This window comes from Rhincodon typus, chromosome 16, assembly GCF_021869965.1.
Source record: "Rhincodon typus isolate 14 chromosome 16, sRhiTyp1.1, whole genome shotgun sequence".
Classification (NCBI taxonomy): domain Eukaryota; kingdom Metazoa; phylum Chordata; class Chondrichthyes; order Orectolobiformes; family Rhincodontidae; genus Rhincodon; species Rhincodon typus.
The window spans coordinates 17,242,381-17,258,078 of NC_063347.1; the positions used below are offsets into that span (position 1 = coordinate 17,242,381).

General features: G+C 42.5%; 1 protein-coding gene across 1 annotated transcript in view; it reads left to right on the forward strand.

Moving 5' to 3' along the window:
- Positions 1 to 15,698, forward strand: part of LOC109934844 (inter-alpha-trypsin inhibitor heavy chain H3-like) — a 96,055-nt gene that overhangs the window by 66,803 nt on the left and 13,554 nt on the right. The window contains exon 21 of the mRNA XM_048606762.1: positions 5,138 to 5,161. Within this exon, the coding sequence (XP_048462719.1) occupies positions 5,138 to 5,161 (24 nt within the window). The remainder of the gene's footprint in view (positions 1 to 5,137; positions 5,162 to 15,698) is intronic.

Consider the following 15,698-nt stretch of genomic DNA (forward strand, 5'->3'; position numbering starts at 1 on the left):
GGATGTTTGTCCAACGATCACTGGATGTGGCAAGACAGGTTAATTGGGTAGTTAAGAAGCATATTCAACACTTGCTTTTGTTAATCATGAACAGATTATAGGGGTATGCCTTGTGATCAAATATCTTAGGCTAATTTAATTAAATTATTATACATTCTATATCTCTGCAGATATCGTGCCCACATTTACTGCTGCTAAAATAGCATTTGATCATTTATTGTTTCATATAGTACGTGAATAAAGGACAAGGATGGTATAGCTGTAATGTCTATGGACCAATAATCTTGAGGCCTAGGCAAGTTCTCAGCAAGAATGTGTTCAGATCTCATCAAGATTGTTGCTAGAGGTCTCAGAAAATATGAAGATGGATAAATCTCCAGGACCTGATCTAGTATATCCGAGGACATTGTGGGAATTTAGGGAGGAATTTGCAGGGCCCCTTACAGAAATATTTGTATCATCTATGATTATGGGTGAGGTGCCAGATGACTTGAGAGTGGCTAGTTAATAGAAACATAGAAACATAGAACAGTACAGCACAGTACAAGCCCTTCAGCCCACAATGTTGTGCCGACCTATTATCCTACTCTAAGATCAATCTACCATGCATACCCTACATTTTACTATTATCCATGTGCCTATCCAAGAGTCGCTTAAATGTCCCTAATGTATCTGACTTCACTATCACCACTGGCAGCACATTCCACACACCCACCACTCTCTGCGTAAAGAACCTACCTCTGACATCTCCCCTATACCTTCCTCCAATCACCTTAAAATTATGCCCCCTTGTAATAGTTGGTTCCGCCCTGGGAAAAAGTCTCTGGCTATCCACTCTATCTATGCCTCTCATCATTTTGTACACCTCTATCAAGTCACCTCTCATCCTTATTCACTCTAATGAGAAAAGCCCTAGCTCCCTCAACCTTTCCTCATAAGACCTGCCCTCCAGTCCAGGCAGCATCCTGGTAAATCTCGGAACAAAAGCAAAGTTGCTGGAAAAGCTCAGCAGGTCTAGCAGCATCTGTGAAGGAGAAAACAGAGTTAACGTTTCGGGTCTGGTGACCCTTCCTCAGATCCTTCCTGGTAAATCTCCTCTGTACTCTCTCTAAAGCTTCCACAACCTTCCTATAATGCGGCAACCAGAACTGAACACATTATTCCAAGTGTGGTCTAACCAGGGTTTTGTAGAGCTGCAGCACAACCTCGTGGCTCTTAAACTCAATTCCTCTGCCAATGAAAGCCAACACACCACACGCCTTCTTAACAATCCTATCAACTTGGGTAGCAACTTTGAGGGATTTATGGACATGGACCCCAAAATCCCTCTGTTCCTGCACACTGCCAAGAATCCTGCCATTAACCCTGTATTCTGCATTCAAATTCGGCCTTCCAAAATGAATCACTTCACACTTTCCCGGGTTGAATTCCATCTGCCACTTATTTGCCCAGCTCTGCATCTTGTCAATCTCCCGTTGCAACCTACAACAGCCCTCCACACTATCCACAACTCCACCAACCTTCGTGTCATCGGCAAACTTACTAACGCACCCTTCCACTTCCTCATCCAAGCCATTTATAAAGATCACAAACGGCAGAGGTCCCAGAACAGATCCCTGCGGAACACCACTGGTCACCAAGCTCCAAGCTGAATACTTTCCATCCAATACCCACCCTCTGTTTTCTAGTGGACAGCCAGTTTTGTATCCAAACAGCCAAATTTCCCTGAATTCCATGCCTCCCTACTTTCTGAATGAGCCTACCATGGGGAATCTTATCAAATGCCTCGCTAAAATCCATATACACCACATTCACTGCTCAACCTTCATCAAAGTGTTGTCACATCCTCAAGGAATTCAATAAGGCTTGTGAGGTATGACCTGCCTCTTGCAAAGCCATGCTGACTATTTCTAATCACACTGTACTTTTCTAAATAATCAGAAATACTATCTCTCAGAATCCTTGCCAATAATTTGCCCACCACAGAAGTAAGACTGACTGGTCTGTAATTCCCAGGATTATTCCTATTCCCCTTCTTGAACAAGGGAATAACATTTGCCACCCTCTAATCACATGTCGTGCCTTTGTTTAAGAAGGGATGTAAGGAGAAACCTAAGAACTACAGACCTCTGAGTCTGACTTCAGTGATGGGTAAGTTATTGGAGGTGATTCTGAAAGATAGGATTTATATGCATTTGGAGAGGCAAGGAATGATTAGGGATAGTCTGCGTGGTTTTGAGCGATGGAAATTGTGTCTCACAAACTTGATTGAGTTTTTTTGAGGAACTAATCCAGAATATTTGATTTGATTTGGTCTATTTTTGTCACATGTACTTGGGTACAGTGAAAAGTTTTGTTTTGCATGCAGTACAGGCAGATCATAACGTACAACAATCATAGGGTGATTGAACAGAGCAAGGAATGTAAAGTTACAGCTGCAAAGAAGGTGCACAAAAAGCAAGATCAGCATTAGATTTGAAATTTGAGGGGTCCATTCAGAAGTCTGATAACAGCGGGGAAGAATTTATTCATGAAGCTGCTGGTACGTATATTTAAGTTTTTGTACCTTCTGCCTGTTGAAAGAGGTTGAATGAGATTATGACCAGAGTGACAATGGTCTTTGATGATGTTGCCTGCCTTTCTGAAGCAGCGAGAAGTGTAGATGGAGCCTATGGATGGAAAGTTGGCTTGCATGATGGACTGGGCTGTGGTCACAACTCTCTGTAGTTTCTCACGATCCTGGGCAGAGCAGTTGGCATACCAAGCTGTGATGCATCCAGATAGAATGTTTTTTATGGTGCATCTATAAAGGTTGGTGAGAGTCCTTACGGACATGCCGAATTTCCTTAGCTTCCTGAAGAAGAAGAGGCATTGTTGTGCCTTCTTGACGATCAAATCAATGTGGATGGTTCAGGACAGGTTGTTGGTGAATGTGGGTTGTTCAGGACCAATGAGGGCAAAGCGGTAGACATTGTATAATTGGACGTTAGTGAACCCTGTGACAAGGTTCTGCATGGTAGACTAATTAGCAAAGTTAGATCACATGGGATTCAGGGTAAGCTTGCAAATTGGATACAAAGTTGCCTTAATGGCAGAAAGTGATGGTGGAGGGTTGTTTTTCGGACTGGAGGCCTGTGACCAGCAGTGTTCCACAGGGATCAGTGCTGAGTCCACTATATGACTTAGATGACAGTATAGAAGGCATGGTTAGTCAGTTTACGGATGACACCAAAATTAGTGCTATAGTGGACAATGAAGAATGTTGTCTAAAATTACAGAGAGATCTTGATCAATTGAGTCAATGGGCTGAAGAGTAAATGGAGTTTAATTTGGATAAATGTTAGGTATTGCATTTTGCTAAAACAAACAAGGGCAGGACATATACAATTAAAAATAGAACCTTGGATAGTGACTCTGAAGAAGGGTCCTGACCTGAAACATCAACTTTCCTGCTCCTCTGATGCTGCCTGGCCTGCTGTGTTCCTCCAGCTCCACAGCGTGTTATCGTTGAACCTTAGATAGTGTTGTGGAAAAGAGAGATCTAGGAGTTCAGGTACATAATTTGTTGAAGTTTGCGTCATATATAGACAGGGTGGTTAAGAAGGCATTTAGCACATTTGCCTTCATTGGTCAGATCTTTGAATATAGAAGTTGGGATGTTATGTTGAAGTTGTACAGCACATTGGTGACATACCTGTGGTGTACTATGTCCAGTTCTGGTCACCCTGTTATAAGAAGGGTATTATTAAGCTGGAGAGGGTTCAGAAAAGATTTACTAGGATGTTACCAAGAATGAAGGGTTTGAGTTATAAGGAGAGGCTAGATAGGCTGTGACTCTTTTCATTGGAAGTTGAGGGGTTTATAGAGGTTTATAAAATCATGAGGGATATAGATAAGGTGAATGGCAGCTGCCTTTTCCATAGGGTGGGAGTTTTCAAGACTAGTGGCTTATTTTTAAGGTGAGAAGAGAAAGATTTAAAAAAGACATGAGGGGCAATTGTTTTACACACAGTGTGTGGAATGAACTTCCAGAGAACGTGGTGGATGCAGATACAGCTACAACATTTAAAAGACATTTAGATAAGTGCATGAATAAGAAAGGTTTGGAGGGATATGGACCAAGTGCAGGTAGGTGTGACTAGTTTAGTTTGGGATATGGTCGGCATAGACTGGTTTAACCGAAGGGTCTGTTTCCGTGCTGTATGACTCTATGACTCTATAAGTTAGTTCATAAACTTTACAGTCAATTTTTAAAATATCTGGATTTGAAGCTAGTCTCACTAATGGTAACCAGGAAACTATCATCAATTGTCAGAAAAACACATATGGTCCGCTGATGCCCTTTAGGATAAGAAATGTGCCATCTTTACCCAGTCTGGAGTCGCAAGGCCCATAATTATGTGGTTGATCCTTAACTGCTGTTGAGTGCAATTAGGAATGGACAACAGATGCTGGAAATAGATGTAGATTACATGGATTTCAGCAAAACTTTTCACAAGGTTCCATACAGGAGACTGATAAGTAAGAGAAAAGCACATGGGATCCAGGGTAAATTCATAAGATGGATCCAAAATTGACCTTAAAGGTAGGAGTTAGAGGGTGATGGTAGAAGGCTATTTGTATGACTGGAGGCCAGTGTCTAGTGAAATACCACAATGTTTAGTGCTGGGTCTCTTACTGTTCATATAATAAATATATATATTTTATATAGGCAAGAATTTGGGAGGGTGATAATTAAGTTTGTGGATGACAGAAAGATTGGCAGGTGATTAATGAGGAGAAAGATGGTACTTGGTTACAGGAAGGTAAAGCTAGAAGATGTATTGGTTAGATGGACAGATCTGTGGCAGGTGGAATTTAACCCTGAAAACTGTGTCGTGATATATTTTGTTAGAAGTAACAAGACAAGATACTCAATGAATGGCAGGACGCTATGAAGTTTTGAGGATTAATGGGATCTTGGGGTGCTTGTCCACAGATCATTGAATGTGGGCAGGGCAGGTTAATTGGGTAGTTAAGAAACATATCAGATAGCTGCTTTCATTAATCATGGAACAGATTATAAGAGCATGCTTTGAGATCAAATATCTTAAGCTAATTTAATTAATTGCTTATACTTAGTTAATTATTTCTGCAGATATCATGCCCACATCTATTACTGGTAAGACATGGTTTGATCATTTATTGTTTCATACAGTATATGAATAAAGGACAATGATGGGGGATTATGTTGGAGCTGTACAAAACTTTGGTAAGGCCACAGCTAGAGGACTGTGTCCAGTTCTTGTCACCACATTATAGAGAAGGTATGATTGCACTGGAGGGCATGCAGAGGGGATTCACCAGGATGTTGCCTGGGATGGCATGCATTAGCTATGAGGTGTGGCTGGTTAAGCTCAGGCTGTTTTCTTTGGAGCAGAGAAAGTTGAATGGGGAGCTGATAGAGGTGTATAAGATGATGAGGGGCATTGACAGGGTGGATAGGAAGCAATTGTTCCCTTTTGTTGAAGGCTCAGTAATGAGGGGATATAATTATTAGGTGAAAGACCGGAGGTTTAGGAGGGTTTGGAGGAAAAGAAATTTCACTCAGAGATTTTGTAGGATTCTGGAATGCACTGCCCTAGGAGGTGGGAAGCCTCATAACTGTAAAAGTACTGGCATGAACACTCCAAATGTAATAACATTCAAGGCCAAGCGTTGGAAAGTGCGATTTGTGTAGTTAAGCCAATACAAATTTGTTGGGCTTAAGGGCCTCTTCTGTGCTGTTTGGTTCTCTGACTCTGTCATTGTTCAGTTGATGACACTCATGTCTCTGAATTGGAATGTTGTGCGTTCAGGTCCCACTTCAGAGACATGAGCACAAAACTCCAGACAATCTTTCCAGAGTTGTACTGGGGGAGAACTGAACTTTTGGAGGTGCTGCCTTTCAGATTAGATTTTTAACCAAGGATCTTTCTGCTCTCTGTGGTTATTGAGAAAGATCCCACGCAACATTTTGAAGAAGAGTGGTGGGGTTATCCCCAGTATCCTGGTCAATATTTATCCCTCAATCATCATCGTAAAAGCAGATGACCTGGATATTATCACTTTGTTCCTACAATCAAATGGTGACTTCAAGAAGAGCTCATTGAGTCCCTGCAGTGTGGAAACTGGAAGATGAGCTTAGAAGTCCCCATTCAGTCCACATCAACCCTCTGAAGAGCATCCCACCCGGACTCACCCCCTACCCTATAACTCTGCATTTCCCATGATTAATCCACCTAACCTGTACATCCCTGGACTCTATGGGCTATTTAGCATGGCCAATTGACCTAAGCTGCACATCTTTGGACTGTGGAGGAAACTGGAGCACCCAGAGGAAACTCACGCAGACACAGGACGAATGTACAAACTCCACACAGACAGGTTTTTTTTTAATTCATTAACGGGATGAGGGTGTCGCTGGCTAGGCAGCATTTATTGCCTATCCCTAATTGCCCAGAGGGCAGTTCACAGTCAACCAGATTGCTGTGGGTCTGGAGTTACACATAGGCCAGATCAGGTAAGCTTAGCAGTTTTCTTCCCTAAAGGACATTAGTGAACCAGATGGGTTTTTCTGACAATTGACAATGGATTCACGGTCACCATTAGATTCTTAATTCCAGATATTTTATTGAATTCAAATTCCACCATCTGCTGTGCCAGGATTCGAACCTGGGATTAACAGTCCAGCAATAATACCACTAGGCCATCGCCACCCCATAATAGCAACAGTTGCCCAAGGCTGGAATCGAACCCAGGTCCCTGATGCTGTGAGGCAACGGTACTAACCACTGTGCCACCCTCATTAGCTATTAAATGCTTTCAAGGTCTTGGCTTCAATCCATTGTGTTATGATTGATTTCAGCGCTGCCACAATTTGGAAGGGAAAGCGAATTACTTCTTGTCACTGTACGAGGAACTTCACTTTTTATCTATTCACTTGTGGGACATGGGAATCGCTGGCTGACCAGCATTTATTACCAGTCCCTTATTGCCCTTGAAGTGGTGGTGAGCTGCCTCCTTGAACCGTTGTAGTCCAGATGCTGTGGAGAGAGCCACAATGCTCTTAGGGAGGGAATTCCATGATTTTGACCCAGCGACAGTGAAGGAATGATGATATGTTTCCAAGTCTGGATGGTGGGTGTCTTGAAGGGGATCTTGCAGATGGTGGTGTTCCCATGTATCTGCTGCCCTTGTCCTTCTAGATGGAATTCCTCGTGGGCTTGGAAGATGCTCTCTTAGAATCTTTTGCAAATTGCAGTGCATCTTGTGGATGGTACACACTGCTACTACTGAGTGTCAGTGATGAGGGGAATGGATGCTTGTGGATGTGGTTCCAAACAAGTGGCTGTTTTGTCCTGAATTGTGTCAAACTTCTTGAGTGTTGTTGGAGCTGCATCAATCCAGGCAAGTGGAGAGTGTTCCATCACATTCCTGACTTGGGACTTGTAGATGGTAGATAGGCTTTGGGAGTCAGGAGGTGAATTACTTGCTGCAGTGTTCCTAGATTGTGAGCTATTTTTGTAGCCACTGTGTTTATATGGTGGATCTAGTTGAGTTTCTGGTCAATGTTAACCCCGAGGATGTTGATAGTGGGAGATTCAGTGATGGTAACACCATTGAATGTCAAGGGACAGTGGTTAGATCATCTCTTATTACAGATGGTCATTGCCTGGCATTTGTCTGGCGCAAATGTTACTTGCCACTTGTCAGCTCAAGCCTCGATGTTGTCCAGGTATTGTTGCATTTGAATATCGGCCGCTTTAGTATCTGAGGAGTCATGAATGGTGCTGATCATTGTACAATCATCAGAAAACATTCCCACTTCTGACCTTGTGATCGAGGGAAGGTGACTGATGTAGCAGCCAAAGATGCTTGTGCCCAGGACACTACCCTGAGGAACCCCTACCGAGATGTCTTGGAACTGAGATTACTGACTTCCAACAACCACAGCCGTCTTCCTGTATAGCAGGTATGATTCCATCCAGCAGACAGTTTGCCCCTTGATTCACAAGAACACAAGAACTAGGAGCAGGAGTAGGCCGTCTGGCCCTTCGAGCCTGCTCCGCCATTCAATAAGATCATGGCTGATCCTTTCGTGGACTTAGATCCACTTACCCGCGTTCTCACCGTACCCCTTAATTCCTTTATTGTTCAAAAAAAACTACCTGTTTTTTTAAAAGCGTTTACTGAAGTAGCGTCAACTACTTCACTGGGCAAGGAATTCCATAGATTAACAACCCTCTGGGTGAAGAAATTCCTTCTCAGTTCAGTCCTATATCTGCTCCCTCTAATCTTGAGGCTATGCCCTCTTGTCCTAGCTTCACCTGCCAGTGGAAACATCCTCTCTACTTCTATCTTATCTATTCCCTTCATAATTTTATATGTTTCTATAAGATCCCCCCTCAATCTTCTGAATTCCAATGAACATAATCCCAATCTACTCAGTCTCTCCTCATAAACCAACCCCCTCAACTCCGGAATCAACCTAGTGAACCTCCTTTGCACCCCCTCCAGTGCCAGTACATCCTTTCTCAAGTAAGGAGACCAACACTGCACACAGTACTTCAGGTGTGGCCTCACCAGCACCTTGTACAGCTGCAACATAACCTCTCTGCTTTTTATTTCAATCCCTTTAGCAATGAAGGACAAAATTCCATTTGCCTTCCTAATTACTTGTTGTACCTGCAGACCTACCTTCTGTGATTCATGCACAAGGACACCCAGGTCCCTCTGCATAGCAGCATGCTGCAACTTTTTACCATTCAAGTAATAATCCTTTTTACTATTACTCCTACCAAAATGTATGACTTCACACTTATTTACATTGTATTCCATCTGCCAGACCTTTGCCCACTCACTCATTGTATCTATGTTTCTCTGCAGTTTCACAGTCCTCTGCACACTTTGCTTTGCCACTCATCTTAGTGTCATCTGCAAACTTTGACACCCTACATGTGGTCCCCAGCTCCAAGTCATCCTATTGATTCCAGTGCTGCTAGAGTTGCTTGATGCCACACTTGGTCAAATGTGGCATTAATGTCAAGGGTTGTCATTCTCACCTACCTCTGGAATTCAGCTCTTTTGCCCAAGTTTAAATCAAGGCTGCAATGAGGTCAGGAGCTGAGTGGCCCTGGTAGAACTCAAACTGGGCATCACTGAGCAGGTGCTGTTTGATAGCACTATTGATGTCACTTTCCATCATTTTACTGATGATTAAGAGTAGACTGATGGATCAGTAATTGGCTTGGTTGGATTTGTCATGCTTTCTGGAAAATATTTCACATTGTCCCCCATGGTAGGATCATGCAGAAAGTAAGGAGGTATGGGATAGGGGGAAATATGGCAGCTTGGATTCAGAATTAACTGACCCTTAGAAGACAAATGGTGGTAATGGATGGAAAATATTCAACATGGTGCTCAGTTATGAGTGGTGTACCACAAGGATCTGTTCTGGGTCCTCTTCTATTTGTGACTTTTGTAAATGATTTGGATGTAGAAGTGGAAGGGTGGATTAGTAAGTTCGCGGACGATATGAAGGTGGGTGGAGTTGTGGATAGTGCGGAGGGCTGTTCTAGATTACAAAGGGACATTGATAGGATGCAGAGCTGGGCTGAGAAGCGGCAGATAGAGTTTAACCCTGAAAAGTGTGAGGTGATCCATTTTGGAAGCAGAATACAGGGTTAACGGAAAGATTCTTGGCAGTGTGGAGGACAGAGGGATCTTGGGGTTCATGTCCACAGTTCCCTGAAAGCTGCCACCCAGGTGGATAGAGTTGTTAAGAAGGCGTACGGTGTGTTAGCTATCATTAAAAGAGGGATTGAGTTCAAGAGCCGTGAAGTTATGCTCCAGCTATACAAAAGCCTGGTTCGGCCACATCTGGAGTATTGTGTCCAGTTCTGGTCGCCTCATTACAAGAAAGATGTGGAAACATTGGAAAAGGTGCAGAGGAGATTTACCAGGATGTTGCCTGGAATGGAGGGAAGGTCATACGAGGAAAGGTTGAGAGAGCTAGGGCTTTTCTCTTTAGAACGACGAAGGATGAGAGGTGACTTGATAGAGGTGTACAAAATGATCAGAGATATAGATAGAGTGGACAGCCAGAGACTTTTTCCTAGGGTGGAGGTAGCTATTATGAGGGGGCATAGTTTTAAAGTGAGTGGAGGTACATAAAGGGGAGACATCAGAAGTAGGTTCTTTACTCGGAGAGTGGTAGGGGCGTAAAACATTGGCGGAGAGGGTAGTGGAGTCGGCCTCATTAGGGGATTTAAGCAGCTATTAGATAGGCATATGGATGATAGTATAAGGTAGGGGTGGAGGTTAGATAGACCTTAGGTTTAGGGTAAAAGTTCGGCATAACATCATGGGCTGAAGGGCCTGTACTGTGCTGTACTGTTCTGTGTTCTATTGTTAGGTAGATGCTAGTGTTGTGGCTGTACTGGAATAGCTTGGCTAGGGATACAGCAAGTTCTGGAGCACAATTCTTCAATCGTATTGCTGGAATGTGTCAGGGCCCATAGCCTTTGCAGTATCCAGTGCCTCCAACTGTTTCTTGATATCATGTAGAGTGAATTGAATTGGCTAAAGACTGGTAACTGTGATGCTGGAGGGCAAGATTGATCACCCACTCGGCACTTCTGGCTTATGTCTTCTATCATTGAGAATGGGAATATTTGTGGAGCCTCCTCCTCCAACAAGTTGTTTAATTGTCCACTAATATTCATGACTGGTCCTGATCTGTTTGTTGTGGGATCTCTTAGCTATGATTATCATTTGCTTGAAAGTGTTTGAATGTCGATGTCAAATTGAGGATAGGATCAGTGCCTGCTGTGACACTTTCTTTTAAAAGATACAGATACCCATATTCTTGAATTGCACTTGACCTGGTTCAGTGCCAGGAAGTGAATGAGACCTGTAGCACCATTCCTCTTTGAGGAACAAAAGTGAGGCTGGCGAGTTATGAAATGAAGCGAGGAAAGGAAATGCTTCATTTCATTCCGATATTTACATACTTCTCATTTTTGCCTTTGGACAAGAGAAGGGAACTTTTTCCTTCTGTTTGCATTTATTTAATCAAGTACTTGATTGGTAACTAGGCAGTTACTTGTTGCAGTTTTTTGTCCTATATAGGACTTATACATTTTTGAAGTGTTTTTGACAAAACATTTAGAGTATGATTTTTGAAACACCTCATATGGAGTTCTTTTGTGAGTTCCAGCAAGTTACTGTACAAAGTTCTTTTGTCAAATAAAAATCACAAGCTGTTTATTTTCTGTGTAACTATTTAAATTACTTGGGAAAAGCAGTAATATTATTTAAGTCATATACCTGATAAATATACTCATTCCCATGTAACCTAGAAAATTCTATCAGGATGTTCAGTGACAAGCTGCCTTAAGCTACTTTATCTAATTGATTACAAATTAAATTACCGTATAGGTATTTGCTCAAATTTCGAACAGTCATTTGAATGAATGATTTATTGTCATGTGTATTTTGCAGTGAAATACAGTAAAATACAGTGAAAAGCTTTCACTTGTCGCTATAATCCAGCGTCATTTTGAAAGTTTAAGAATAAGAGAAAATGAAAAGATATAGCTTAAAGAGGAGTCCATCTACATATGAGTTCTGAGCTGGCTCAGAACCACCACCGCCTCACTAGGCACAACTACAGTCAAAGTCACCCATACTCAGGTGCCATCTTTCACTGCTAGGCCGATGCAGCTTCGCCACCACCCATGCTGGGCACACCAACACCGGAGGCTATTGCCACGCTCAATGTTGCTGTTGTCATTTACTATTTCATACAGACATCCCACCCACCTCCCCCCTCCCCCCACCACCCCCACTACCATATCCCGTGTAATTCTCCCCACAACTTCTAAATCCATCCTTCCCCTCTTCTACCCCATCACTCACTTCACCGGTGCCTTCCAGCAATGCCCTTCCAATACTCAAGCTGTACACAAAGTTCTGAGGAAGGGTCACTTGACCCAAAACGTTAACTCTGATTTCCCTCCACAGATGCTGCCAGACCTGCTGGGCTTTTCTAGCAATTTCTGGTTTTAAGCCATATTCAGAGGTATGGCTCCATAATCTCCTCTATTTAGGGATTGCCTATCATCCCAGTAGTGGCCACTGCTTGAATCTTGATTGTAACTTAGCAGCAAAGTGTTTGTATCGATCATGATATTTTTGGCCGACAGCAATGTAGCCCTCCGAAGGTTTGACACTTTTGAAGTCTGACCCTGATTCCTCTGAGCCACCTTTACAGATATAATGCTTATGAGCTAAGAGCAATTACAAAAATAACCAAATTTCTCAATCTTTTCAGTTTCCTTCCAGCAATCAAGCCACCTACAATTAATAATTAAGTCTGGAATTCAACAAATGCATTTAACATGTATATAATTCCTTTAGAAATCCACTAACCTTGACTCTTTGGATTCATGCTAGATGGGTTTCTTCTTAAATTGTATAAATAGCTAAAAGTTCTAATATATTTGAGAAACGTCTGTCATACCTAAAAACATTTCTGGTAGACTGTTTTAAACATCTCATTTGGAAATTTTTCTGAGAGTTGTGGCTAGTTATAGTACACATATAAAAATTGCTTTGTCAGATATAACAATCACAAGTTTTTTTTCTGTGCACAGTCACTACTATAATTACATGCAAGAGCAATGATCTTTTTAATTGGCAGACTTGATCAATGTACTTATTTCTGTATAACCCAGAAATACAGGAGGGATATTCTGTGATAAGCTGTCATGCATGTTCAGGTAATTAACTACATATTCATTTTTCTGTACAGCTAACATGTGGATTTTTGATATTTGTAAGACCTGTTTCAGGCTCTTATTGTTTACATAGATAGTCTTATGATCCCAGCTGATGATCATACTGGACATGTCAAATCCCAGAATGAAACTTGCCTTTACAGATCATAAGTTTGATTTTTGCAGTTGGTTAGCGTGCTGGTTACTCTCTGAACATAATTGTGATACTTAACAAAAAGAATACACATCTTTACACAGAAGAAAAAGAACAAATATAACATAAACAGCAAAACAAAGATTCAACCCATTACCCAAAGTCTTTCTTTTGGAGATATTCAATCCAAGTGTAATATCATTCCTATTTCTTACTCTATTTATTCTTTCCATTCTCCTCCTTCAGTTGCTGAGACAGTTTTACAACATCTTTCAAAGTCTGTTGGTATTAGTCTTTTTCAATTCTAAAATAATGGTCTTTGGTCAGCTTTTCTCCATCCGTCATTATCTCAGCAGTATAAACATTTCTTCCTTAAAAGGGGAGGTAATGATGTAGTGATATTGTCATTGGACTAGTAATCCAGAAACCCATGTAATGTCCTGGTGACTGAGGCTGAAATTCCACCATGGAGATGGTGAGTTTTGAATTCAATAAAAATCTAGAATTACAACTTTAATGGGAACCATGAAACCATAGTCAATTCTCATAACTGGTCCTTCATTATGACTGATCCTTACCTGATCTGGCCTACATTTACTCCAGATCACAGCAATGTGGTTGACTCTTAACTGCCAGCTGAAACGATATAGCAAGCCATTCAGTTATATCAACTACCAGAAAGCCTTAACAAAGGAATGAAACAAGACCAGGTGACAACTAAGCCACAGGAAAAGCCAAAATTAAACTCAGCCCTATCAACCCTTCAAAGTCCTCCTTACCAGCATCTGTGGGCTAGCACCAAAATTGGGAGAGCTGTCTCACATACTAGTCAAGCAACAGTTTTGACATAATCAGACTCTTAGAAGCTTACCTTACACCCAATGTCCCAAACCATGCCATCACTATCAATGCTGTCTTGCCATCAAGACAGACCTAGGAGAGATGGTGGAACATTAGTATACAGGAAGGAGTTGCCCTGGGTGTCCTTTAACAGCAACTCTGGATCCCATGAAGTCTCACAACACAGCTCAGGCATGAGCAAGGAAACATCCTGCTGATTGCCGTGCAAATCCCCTTCTCCAAGCCAACCCCACCCATCGGCTGATAAATCAGTCCTCCTCCATGTTGAACACCACTTGACAGAAGCGCTGAGGGTGGCAAGAGTGCAGAATATTCTCCAGGTGCGGCATTTCAATGTCTACCACCAGAAAGCTCAGCAGCACGACTACTGACGAGGCTGGTCAAGCCCTAAAGGACATAGCTGTCAGCTGGGTCTGCAAAAGATGGTGGGGGAACCAACAAGAGGAAAAACATACTTTACCTTATCCTTTACTATCTGCTTGCTGCAGATGTGTCTGGCCATGACATTATCAGTAAGAGTGACCCCTACACAGCCTTTCCAGGGTGAAGCCTTGTATTCACATTGAGGGTACCCTACATTGTGTCGTGTGGCATTATCACTGTGTTAGATGGGATAGATTTTGTTCAGATGTAGCAACTCAACATCCATGAGGCACTGTGAGCCAATAGCAGCAGCACATTTGATCTCCAACACAACCTGCAAGCTCATTGGTAACAGAAACAGAAGTTGCTGGAAAAGCCCAGCAGGTCAGGCAGCATCTGTGAAGAAAAATCAGAGTTAACATTTCGGGTCTGGTGACCATTCCTCGGAACTGCAAGTTCATTGCCTGGCGTATCCCCCACTCAACCATTACCATCACTTCAGGGAACCAACTCTGTTTCAGTGAAGGAGAGCATGCCAGGAGCTGCACTAGGCATACCTAAAAATGAGGAAACCTTGAGAAGCCACAACACAAGACTTGTGTGTCAAACAGCACAAGCAGCAAGTGATAGACAGAGCTAAGCAACCCCACAAGGATCAGACTTAAGTTCTGCAGTCCTACCACATTCAGTCATGAATAGCGGTGGACAATTAAACAACTCACTGGAGGAGGAGGCTCCACAAATATCCCCATCCTCAATGATGGGAGAGCCCAGCATATCAGTGCAAAAGATAAGGCTGAAACATTTGCGACAACCTTAAGCCAAAAATGCTGAGTGAATTATCTTAGCTTCCTCCAAGCATTCCAGCACCATAGATCCTCGTTTTCAGTCAATTCAATTCACTCCACATTTTGTCAAGAAATGATTGAACACTGCAAAGACTGGGCCTGAAAACATTCCAGCAGTAATGCTGAAGACTTGTGCTCCAGGGCTTGCTGTATCCCGAGCCAAGCTGTTCCAGTACAGCTTCGACACTGGCATCTACCTGACAATGTGGAAAATTGACCAGGTGTGTCCCATCCTCAGCAGGACAAATCCAGCCTGCACAATTCCCACTACATCAGTCCGATCTTCAGTAACAGTGATAGAAGGAATCATCAGGTGCCCCAACGTTCCACACATGGTGATCAACATGGCGACACGGATCGCAGCATTGACTTCCGGTTCTGAAAGTCACTGACTTGCACAGACATCAGGGGTCTACATGGAAGAAAAAAGAATTGGACTGAACACATGTCATCAAAGGTATTATCAAGCAGCACCTGCTTAGCAATAACCTTAGCCAAATATATAGGAACACCAACATGTGCAAGTTCCCCCTCTAAGATTAATGTTAAAGCTGCCATGCACTATCTTGAAGTAGAGCAGTGACCTAGTCAGTATTTACTCTTCAATCATCGTGACAAAAACAGATGACTTGGTCATTGATAGTAGGAACTGCAGATGCTGGAGAATCCGAG